The 11,059-nt window shown below is 38.4% G+C and overlaps 1 protein-coding gene across 7 annotated transcripts in view; it reads right to left on the bottom strand.

Annotated features, from left to right (window-relative positions):
- The window catches only part of Mef2a (myocyte enhancer factor 2A), an 85,158-nt gene that overhangs the window by 38,017 nt on the left and 36,082 nt on the right, over positions 1–11,059 (bottom strand). For all 7 annotated transcript variants that reach the window (XM_013012118.1, XM_013012119.1, XM_013012117.1 and 4 more), the window contains one exon: positions 5,562–5,765. In XM_013012118.1, coding sequence (XP_012867572.1) covers positions 5,562–5,765 — 204 coding nt within the window. The remainder of the gene's footprint in view (positions 1–5,561; positions 5,766–11,059) is intronic.

Raw genomic sequence — 11,059 nt, 5'->3', positions numbered from 1 at the left:
AGGAGGAGGAGGAGGAGGAGGGCTTAGTCTTACAACCAGATGTCTCATTATTTGTTTCCCTTCCCTGCCACTCCAAATGCAGCTCTGGAAGACATTAGGCAAGCCTCTTAAACACTCTGTGTCTGTTCCATTCCTTCTCTATAACATGGTGGCGGCTGTGAGGGTGATTGTTTCCAAAACCTCTTTGAGGATATTATAAAACTGCCAGAATACCAAAAACAGCACCATGCCCTTCAAGAGACAAAAGACATTTCACTTCTTTTTTGTTCATCTAAGAAACCAGATTCCATCTCCCACTAACTCGTGCCATTCTCATAAAGCACCTCTGAAAGAAGTTCTCATAACCATGTAGTAATAATGAAATGTAAGTCATTACAACAGGGTTCACAGGTACTAGTGACAGGTCAGTGGCCTCACAACAACTGGGTGTGACCCTTCCCCAGGGGCCCATCAGCATTCTGGAAGCTTACAAAGGTCTCCAATAGAGTTGTCCCTTTTATCCCAGCTTATATTTTGGTGTTTGGTTTTGTGTTAGCTCTTCTTGGTTGATACTTCAGGACTCCTGTCTTCCTGTTTGGTGGTAATTATGAGTTACACAGCTTATTCTCTCCCCTCCTCAGAAAGTACAGGCAGCAATAAAGAACCACTGTTCCTTTTGGTAGATCCTCCTTCAGGGAGGCAAGACTGTATGTCACTAAGGAGTTTCTCCATTCTTAGCCATTCCCACTGTTTCTTTGTGGCTGAGTGAGGTACAGCTATAACTAATTCAGTCACATTTCAGTTGCCTTTGAAGGCAGTGAAACCAACTGGGAATTGGGAAATGACCCAAACAGCTCTGGCCTAGTTGAACACCTGCCCTTGTTTCCAATGAACCAATAGGCCTTTTGCCTATGAGCCCACCTAAGTGTGTGCCTGCCCCTAATACACTCAATGAAGCTTGGGGGTACACTCCAACTGAGAGAGAAGAGAATAAAAGGAGGTAACCTGCCCAGCCAAAACAAACTTCCATTTTCTAGGTGCTGCTGTCTTCTCCTCCGGGCAAATTTTCTTTCACTTTGCAATAAACTATCTTTATTCTTTTTTTTTCTCTTTGTTTCTTTACTGTTCCAGAGAACAAGATCCACCTGTTTGCGTATCACTAGCATGCTATTTTTTATTACTTTTTAAAGGGTTTTTAAAAAAAATTACTGTTTCATGTTTACTCACTGCCAAAAACTATTTCTGGGATAGTCTTCAAGCTAAAAACAGTTTAAAAGCTAGATATAGCCATTTCCAAGAGATTCCATGTTAACTTTCGGCTCACAATTACACTTAGGATAAGTTAATACAAGAGTATCTAGACTTCTACTAAAACTGATCCGGTAGATCTGCGGTAAGACCCAAGAACTTCTATTTCTAAAATGTTCTCTAGTATTGACCAGTATCAACATGCTGGGCAGAATACCACATTTTGAGAACCACTAATGCTCCTGGCACATGATCACTTTCACTGGCATCTGTTTTAATTTTCTAATTGATAGATGTAACTAATCTTAACTATTTTCTTCCCCTCCCATCTCCTTCATTGCCATATAAGCTACATGTCAATAATTTATATATATATGATATATATATATATATATTACCAGCTGAGTATGGTGGTACATGTCTATAATCCTACCACTTAAGAGGTGGAGGCAGGATGATTCTGAGCTCAATGCCAGCCTGGGCTAAAGAGTGAGCTCCAGTTCAGTCTGAGGTACATTGACCCTATTCTCAAAAAAACCAACCACCACTAAAAATTGTTTTTTTTCCAATAGAAATATGTACTATTTCTACAAAATGAAAGGGGGGATACAAAACAAAACAAACATTTCTTATGTAGCAGCTACTAAAACTCTCATTTCGTGCATTTTAGCATAACACTTATTTTGATGCATAGCTCCAAAGCTTCTACTAGTTCTAGACTTTTATTTAATATAAATTCAACTTATATACACATGCATGGATATAAATAATGGGTGACTATTAATGTTAGTGATTTTAGTCTCTAGTTTCCTACATGCTAGGCCATATTGTTATAAAATTACATAACAGAGTTGGACGTTTTCTAATCTGAATTTACTGACAAGCAAATATAGGGGGTTCTAATATTTTCTTTAAATGCTTTAACTACTTCTCTTTGCAGGACCAAAAAAACTGCCACCTAGGGCTGGGGGTGTAGCCTGGTGGCAAAGTGCTTGTTTAGATGTGCAAAAGGCTCTGGGTTTGATCCCCAGCACTAAAGGGAGAGAGAGGTCCCTGTCACTTATTTTGGTGCCAGTGCTCAATAACATGAAAAGACTCCACTGATATCTTTGATGGCATTCACTGTGGACTGTCACCTAATGAAATGCAGGAAGTAGACCTTTTAGGTTGGTAAAAGCATCTAGTGTTGGGGTGGAGGGGTGCCCCTCAAGTCCACAAGGACAGAAGCTCTGCAGTGAGGACCCCGTTCCTTTCCCTTTGTAGCTCTTCATCATTCTATTCATCTGCATTATAATACACTGCAGAATAAACTGCAAGAGGTAAGCAAGGGCACCCCTGAGTTTTGTGAGCTATTCTAGCAAACTAACCAAACCCAGGCAGGAGCTTGAGGGAGTTGGTTTGTAACAACTGGTGAGGAGCACAGATCACAACCTACTATGATATGAGCTAAGCTCTCATCCAGTGGTTTCTGACACTAAGTACTCCAGGAAGTATCTAAACTTGGGAATACGCAGCTGGATACACAGAACTGCTTGATGTGTGGGTTAAAATCCCATTTGTATCTGGTTACACAACTGTTTCGTGTATTGAGTGTGGCAGTTTATGTTTTCCTTCAGAGCTGTATTAGTAGATTATCAAAATGATATTTACTTACTACTGCATGTATTCCTATTCACACACCAGAAATGGTTGGATAAGTAGTAAAATAAGGATATGTATTACTTTTATATATATCATACTCATTTTCACATCTTTATTTCAGTGAAATCATTCTGTTATGAGCAAGATTTTCAAATAATATGTGTTCTACTGATGGCAATGAGCTAAATAGTTAAAAAATTGTATGCAAGTATATCTATACTCAATTAATGTAAAACTAAAATTATTTTAATGCTTTTAAATAGTTTTTGTGAAGGTCCTGGCCTGGGCCCTCACTGTTCAAATCTGGTGCTCTACCACTCGGCTCCTGGGTTAGAGATAAAAATCTCATGGACTTTCTTGCCTGGCCCTGGGGTGGCTTTGAACCATGATTCTCAGATCTTAGCTTCCAGAGTGGCTAGACTTATAGACATGAACCATTGGTGCCCAGCCTTTAAATGCTATTTTTAATAATTAAATGATTTTTTTACAATAAATATAAAATATAAATTCTAATTATTAAGATTTAGGTTTATAGAAAGCTAACATTTTAATTTTTTGGGAGTTGATACTGGAGTTTGAATTTAGGGCCTCATGCTTGCTAGGCAGATACTATACCACTTGAGGCAACCACATTCATTTTTGCTTTATTTTTCAAACAGTGCTAGTAATTATGTCTAGGCTAGACTGGGCTATGATCACCTACTGATCTTCCTCAGTAGGTAGAATGACAAGCCCAGGTTTTTTTTTTCCAGCTGAAACAGGGTCTCATGAACTTTTTCCCCAGGCTGTCCTTAAACCACTATCCCTCCAATCTCTGCTTCCTGAGTAACTAATATGACAGGCACAATACCTGTCTTATTATTTTAATAAAAATAAAGCTCTTTGTAAGTCAAGCACTTAATGCTAATTAACTACCAATGTATTTTCATGTTTGGTCTTGTTACATCTAGACAAGCATATATACAAATTTAAGAGTAATGTGAATTTCTCATTATAAGGAAATGTTCCCAGCTACCCTGAACAATATGGTCCTACTAAGAAACAGCACAGCATTATGTAAGAAAGCAGTGCAAACCAATTGAAAGGAAGGTTTTGATAAGCTGATCAATCAGTCTTCCCTAGTTACTTTCACTGTTCAAATCATCCTTGAATATTTTGTTTTGTTTGTAATTTTACACTGATTAGAATTTCACTTATTCTCTATATCATCATTTATTGGGAGGCAGGCAGTACTGGGGTTTAAACTCAAGGAAGGCTTCATTCTTGCCAAGCAGGTACTCTTATACTTGAACTATGCCCCCAGCCCCAAACTGCTTATATTGCTCTTTAAAATGCATCCAACAGCATTTAAATGTTTTAGCTACATGACATAAGCATCGCCCTCAGGGTTGATTTGGATGACCTTATTAACAGTTTTAGATAAATGTGTGCATTATCACCACTAGGAGGAAGAACTGAGATCCAGACATGCACTACAAGTAAGGGTGCAGGTGCATCATCTTCATAGGAGAAAGAAGACCAATTTTATGTGTTTAGCAAACTACTTATTTGCAACCTAAATTCTTGTAGCTTCCTTGCAATATAGTCCATTATCATTAACTATACAACCTTGCTAAATAACAGAACACTAGAACTTATCTCTTCTTCTTTGGGGTGGCATTAGCGTTTGAACTCAGATCCTTTCACCTGCTAAGCAGGTATTCTGCCATTTGAGCCACAGTCCCAGGCCTTTTTGCTCTATTTTTTTTAATAGATCTTGCTTTTTGCTTTGCATGTAACTAGGATAACAGGCCTGAGCTACCATGTCCAGTTTTTTACTGGCTGAGATTAAGCTGACCTAAAACGGTGTTTCTCTAAATTTCAGGCTCCCAAGTAGCTAGGATTATAAGCATGAGCTGCTATGTCTGTCTGACTATGGTTTTGCTTTATGAAAGTTTTATTTTTTTGGGAGGGGGGTCCGGTTGTGGGGCCTGAACTCTGGGCCTGGGCACTGTCCCTCAGCTCTTCAGCTCAAGGCTAGCACTCTACCACTTGAGCCACAGCGCCACTTCTAGCTTTTTTCTTTTTGTTTATGTGGTGCTGAGGAATCAAACCCAGGGCCTCCGGCATGCAAGGCAAGCGCTCTACCACTGAGCCACCTTCCCAGCCCCGAAAGTTTTATTTTTAAAAGACTCATTTTGAATAGATAAAAAACTCATTCTTTAAGAAGCAATTTCTCTTTTACACAATTAAGTTGACAGAACTATACAAGATACTGAATGGGTTATGGATGAAAACAAAACAAAAAACCCAAAGATGTTCCTTCCCTCCCCCAACTAAAGTGTTCCTAACAAAACAAATTATTTTCTTCCCTTTCATTAGTGTTGAAAGTTGTGAGTTATTGCTGACATAATGCAATTACTGAAGCCTATTAAAATTATAGCTTTTCATTTAAAAACATATAAAATACATAATCACAGGCAAAATGTTAAGATTATACTGGCTGTTAGATTTATGTGGGAAAAGAGGCCAGTTTATTTTGTTTGAATGAATAGGATCTGTTTATAGCACAAGTGGGTCATCATACAGCAATTTTAGATCTTTATAAGAAATGGTTCAATATTTTGGACATGCAAAGCAATCTGGTAGTTAATGTTACTTAACAGAAGATTTAATTGTTATCTGCAATTCATGCATTACTACATGTGTGTTACCTCCACAATATCTGAGTTGGTCCTGCTTTCATGAGGCTCATTATACTCTGTGTACTTGAGGAGAACTTTGTCCATGTCGGTGCTGGCATACTGAAACAGTTTGTTAGAGCTGTTGAAGATGATGAGCGCTATTTCACAGTCACAGAGCACGCTAAGCTCATAGGCTTTCTTCATCAATCCAAACTTCCTCTTTGTAAATGTGACCTGCACAATCCAAGAAAAAAGTACCTTTTATTGAAAGCAGTATAGTACTTGACATTTAGGCTATTTGAAACTGAGTCTTTTTTCAATATGGAGCCAGATTTCAAAGATAGGAATTAGTCTTAGCCTCAAGCTCCACCCATGCCTCTTCCTTTCCCCATTCTACCACAGGGCTACAGTTTTCCTTGGTCAAGGTTTCTCCTTATCCTTAGTTGAGCTACACAGAAGGGAAAGAAACAGAAGGAAACACTAACCAGTGAGGTCTTTTACTATTCAGCTTAAAACTATTATAACCTATCCCCAACTCCATTTTAGGTAATCCAACAGTACCCAGGCTTTAATCCCTAAGCAGCTAAATCTACTCACTAATCTAAGCTTTGCTTTTCTTCACTCTCAAACCTTCCTACTGTGCCCACTGAATTCAGTTTAGAAATAGCAAATTCTCTGATGCTGTCAAATATTCTTTTACTATTTATTCTTCTAACTGAAATCTACTACTTATAAATCCTTTCACAGAACCCCTCATTTTTTCTTTAAAAATATTATACTCAAACCCCCTAAAAAGTAATTCTTTTTTGTTCCTTATTTCCTACTCTTTCCTACTCTTTCCTTTGAAAACCTCAGATATTCTGAAGTCTATGCCACGAAATCATACCACTTAATAATCCACCTTGTGGTGAGTCCAAAGTGATCCAGCCCAATTAATCTTTTTCATATAGTTGCACCTGACCACCCTGCTTTTCTAGTCTACTTCTGTGCCAGCTGATTTCAGTGCCTGTGCACTAGACTCCCCTGTTTCTTTCTCTCTCCACCTTGGATACATGCCCATCACTCCTATGGTCACATCTTCAACTTCCCCGTCACGAAGAATGTCAATTTCATGCAATTTCCCCTTTGCTTTTTCTCCCGTTTTTCTAATTCATATTACCTCTCCTAAAACTGTTTGTTACACCTTATTAAGTCCTCCAATCCAGTTACCATGTCATTTTATTATTACAGGTCAAGTAGCCCTTATCCAAAATACTCAAGACCATGTGTGCTTCAGATGAGGGGTTTTTGTGGACCACCTGCATGAACACAATGAGATAGCTTGGAGGTTGGAACCAGCTCAAGCCATATATTTATCTTTCAGATACATCTTATACACACACCTGGAAGTAACTTTACACAATGTCATTGTGTGTGTCTGGGTTTTGACAGAAACCCATTACATGAAGTCACGTGGGAAATTTGTCACTCTGTGGCATCATCACTGCACTCGAATGTTTCAAATTAGGAGCGTTTGGGATTTGGGGCTTCAGATTGGGATTAACTCTCTCTTTCTAATTGATAGTCCATCACTGTTTCTATTTCTTTTGTACATACACCACCTTTACATAGTTTGAAGCAAGAACTGACTCCCTAAACATATACCCAATTGCCTTTTTCATCTCTATGCTAGTAGCTGATTATGATAATTCCTAGGAATGGAACTTCTCACTCCCAAAACCTGGTGCATCTGACGTGAGGCCTGATATTACTAACTTTGTTTGGTCAATTACCCCATTCTGAATCACATTTTTGATTTTCCTTCTTCTCTCCCACAACTTCACTCCTCTGATAATCTCACTTCTAATTCTGAAGAAAATGGAAACAAAAGAATTACTTCACATCTCCATCACCAAATCTATCAGTCCAACAGTTTCAGCTGTACCTTTCCCAACCTTGGTTCTCTGCTAATACTGACATGCCTGCTCTTATTCTTTCCTATGTTTCCCAAACTCTTCCTCCTCATGGTTGTCTTCTGCTTTACTAGATGAAATACATTAGCATTTCCACATGTCCTGACATTTCCTTAGACAGTCTCCTACCCTTCTCTTTGATCTTGACTTCAGAATAAGAACGTCTGAAAGAAATGTCTACAGTCACCTATTTCTTACAACCAAGTCTCTCCTTAGCCAATTGGAAACAACTTCCATTCCCATGGTATACCTAGACTGTTCTTATCAATTCTGTCATCTTTAATTTATGTGATTAAAGTTCAATGTCATGTAAATTCTTATCTTTACATATCAGCCATGTGTCTTGATTTTTTATTATTTTTTAAAAAGTTTGTTAACTGGGTACTGGTGGATCATGCCTGTCATCCTAGTTACTCAGGAGGCTGAGATCTGAGGATCGAGGCTCAAAACCAACCCAGGCAGGGAAGTCCATGATACTCTTATCTCTAATAAACCACTCAGAAAACCAGAAGTGGCGCTGTGGCTCAAGTAATAGAGTGTTAGCCTTGAGCTGAAGAGCTGAGGGACAGAGCCCAGGCCCAGAGTTCAAGCCCCATAATCCTCCTCTCCTCCTCACCCCGAAAAAAAAAAGAAAAAGGAAAAAGAAAATCTGTTAGTTGTACAAAGAGGCTTCAATCTGACATGTCAGTTTATAAGATAATGTCATCCCTCCAGCACTCACTCTTCACTTTCTACTGGAGAAACTCTGGACATGACATGCCTGGAGTTCACTGGCTGCTCCTCAGGTTTGACTGCTATCTCCTCTTCCTTTGCTCAACCTTCACACTGAGCAGACAAAGAGGCTTTCAGCTTAGGCTCCCCTTTCCTTCTATCCTGTTTTTGCCAGTGATTATATCATGGTCTTAAAATCAATAAGCTTTTTCCACACACATTCGTTTCAATGAAGATACTGTCATCAAAAAAACAACCACAAAAACAATTGAAAGAGTTACCCTTGATCATTCTTTTTATTTTTTATTTTTTGCCAATCCTGGGGCTTGAACTCAGGTCCTGAACACTATCCCACTATCCCTGAGCTTCTTTTGCTCAAGGCTAGCACTTTACCACTTGAGCCTCAGCACCACTTCCGGCTTTTTCTATTTATGTGGTACTGAGGAATCGAACCCAGGGCTTCATGTATGCTAGGCAAGTACTCTACCACTGAGCCACCTTCCCAGCCCCCCTGATCATTCTTAATAGTCCATCCAATTCATCATCAAATTATGCCAATTTAACCTCTAAAATATATCGTAATTCTTTCAATTTCTATCTACACAACTACCATTCAAGCTAAGTTACATATAATGACCCTAATGAATTTTCTGCTTTATCTCTAATTTCCTAATTGTCAAGTAATGTAAGTTGATATTTTAAAATATAATTTTATTGTTATATTGAAAAGTTGTACAGAGGGGTTACAATTCCATGAGTCAGGTAATAAGTACAATTGACAATGTCACCCCTTCCTTCGTTTTCTCTCAGTTTTCCCCTCCTATCTTTGAGTGATAGTTTTAAAATAGGGTTTTTCACTACAAAGAAAATAATATCCAAAAGACATCTGCCTGGCACCCATTAGACCATACTAGCTACTGACCATAGCTTAAGATAAGAATATTCTACCCACAAGACTGTAATAAGACATAAGACACAAAGTACAAAAATAAGCCATTAGAATCTACACTTTGCCTTGATTTTAGCATTTTACTTCAGAATAAGCCTGGTACCACACAAAGGTTTCCCTCACCTTTAGAAGACATATAAAACTGAAAATCAATAAATATCAACAAATTAGTAGTGTTCATTAGTGATGTTGCCCTACAGCACATTACATACAATTCATACATCTTATGCGACACTGACAACTTGACCTAAAATTAGGCAAGTCAGAGAATGCTAACTACATAATTACAATATACAATTTTACAACTCCAAGACAATTACAATTTCTTAAGGCAACTATATTAATTACACTAAAATAAGTTGGGCATTGGCAGCTCATGTCTATAACCCTAGTGAGTCAGGAAGTTGAGATATAAGGATCATAGTTCAAAACCAGCCTGGGCAGAAAAGTCTGTGAGACTCTCATCACTATCAAAAAGCCAGAAGCAATGCTGTGATTCAAGTGGTAGAGTGCTAGCTGACCAAACAAGAGAACAAGCAACATGAGTCTCTGAGTTCAAAATCCAGTATCCAAAAAAAAAAAAAGATTTTAATCCTCCCACAACAGTTCTACATTCAGTTAAAAAAAATTAAAACTCTAGGGAGAGGGCTGGGAAGGTGGCTCAGTGATAGAGTGCTTGCCTCGCATGCATGAGGCTCTGGGTTCGATTCCTCAGCACCACATAAGCAGAAAAAGCTAGAAGTGGTGTTGTGGCTCAAGTGTTAGGCTGCTAGCCCTGAGCTGAAGAGCTGAGGGACAGCGTCCAGGCCCAGAGTTCAGGCTCCACCACCACCACCACTACTACCACCAAAAAAAAAAAAAAAACACTCTAGGAAGATACTTGATTGTTGTTGGATTAACACTAACTGACAAGTAGTTCCATTTGGAAACAAAAGGGGTGAAAACTGTCAGCCAGTTCTGCAGAAATACAATGGTAGAGGACTATGCTAGCAGATATAAAATGACAGTAATTATAATAGTACAGAATTGAGAAGGATAAACAAAATAATCAAATGGAACAAAATAGAATGAAGAAATAGTCCCACACATATATTGTTACTTGATTCATGACAAAGGCAGTGAGGAAAGGATGGCTTTTGTAATAAGTTATGCTGAACCAACAGACGATTCCACTTCTAAAGTAACACATCTTGACCTCCTACACTTCAAGTCATACCCTCAAATAATTCTAAATGGTTAACAGATTTCTAAAACATGAAAGAGCAAAACTAAAACACTCTGAAAAATATCCAACAAGAATTATCTTGAGAGTTTGCCTGAAGGTTCTAGCAGAAAGGCACAGCTACTCATACCCAGATGCTTGAGCCAAGAAAGGCTCTCCGGGAAGGTCATCCTCTGCCCAAGCATGTCACTCTGGGAGAAAAGCTGATGGAGTACTAAGAGACACCACTTTTCCAGTCAGATTAGCTGAATCCAACCTTAGTGATCAATGGGGTGACAGATGTCACAACCAGACCACCCTTACATCTGATGATAAGTATCCTCACAGCCTTGCAATATGCAAAGATTTCTTAAATGGGATACGAACAGCATTACCAATAAAGGAAAGAACAGAAAAGGTAATACAAGGTTGGCATTGTGGTACATGCTTATAGTCCAACCTAATCAGGAATGGTAAGGTGGGAGAATCGTATCAGTCCATAAGTTCAAAATGAGACTGACAACATAGTAAGACCTTATTTTGAAAAGGGGGGAAAAAAGGAAAATGAAGTAGAATGAAAACACAGCCTGAGCTACACAGAAAGACTCTATCTCAAAAAGAAAGAAAGAAAGAAAGAAAGAAAGAAAGAAAGAAAGAAAGAAAGAAAGAAAGAAAGAAAGAAAGAAAGAAAGAAAGAGAAAGAAAGAAGGAAAGA

Source organism: Dipodomys ordii, unplaced genomic scaffold, assembly GCF_000151885.1.
Source record: "Dipodomys ordii isolate 6190 unplaced genomic scaffold, Dord_2.0 Scaffold15, whole genome shotgun sequence".
In the NCBI taxonomy this organism is placed as follows: domain Eukaryota; kingdom Metazoa; phylum Chordata; class Mammalia; order Rodentia; family Heteromyidae; genus Dipodomys; species Dipodomys ordii.
Note: the sequence above shows the minus strand (reverse complement) of the source record. Positions and strands in the feature narration are given on the sequence as shown.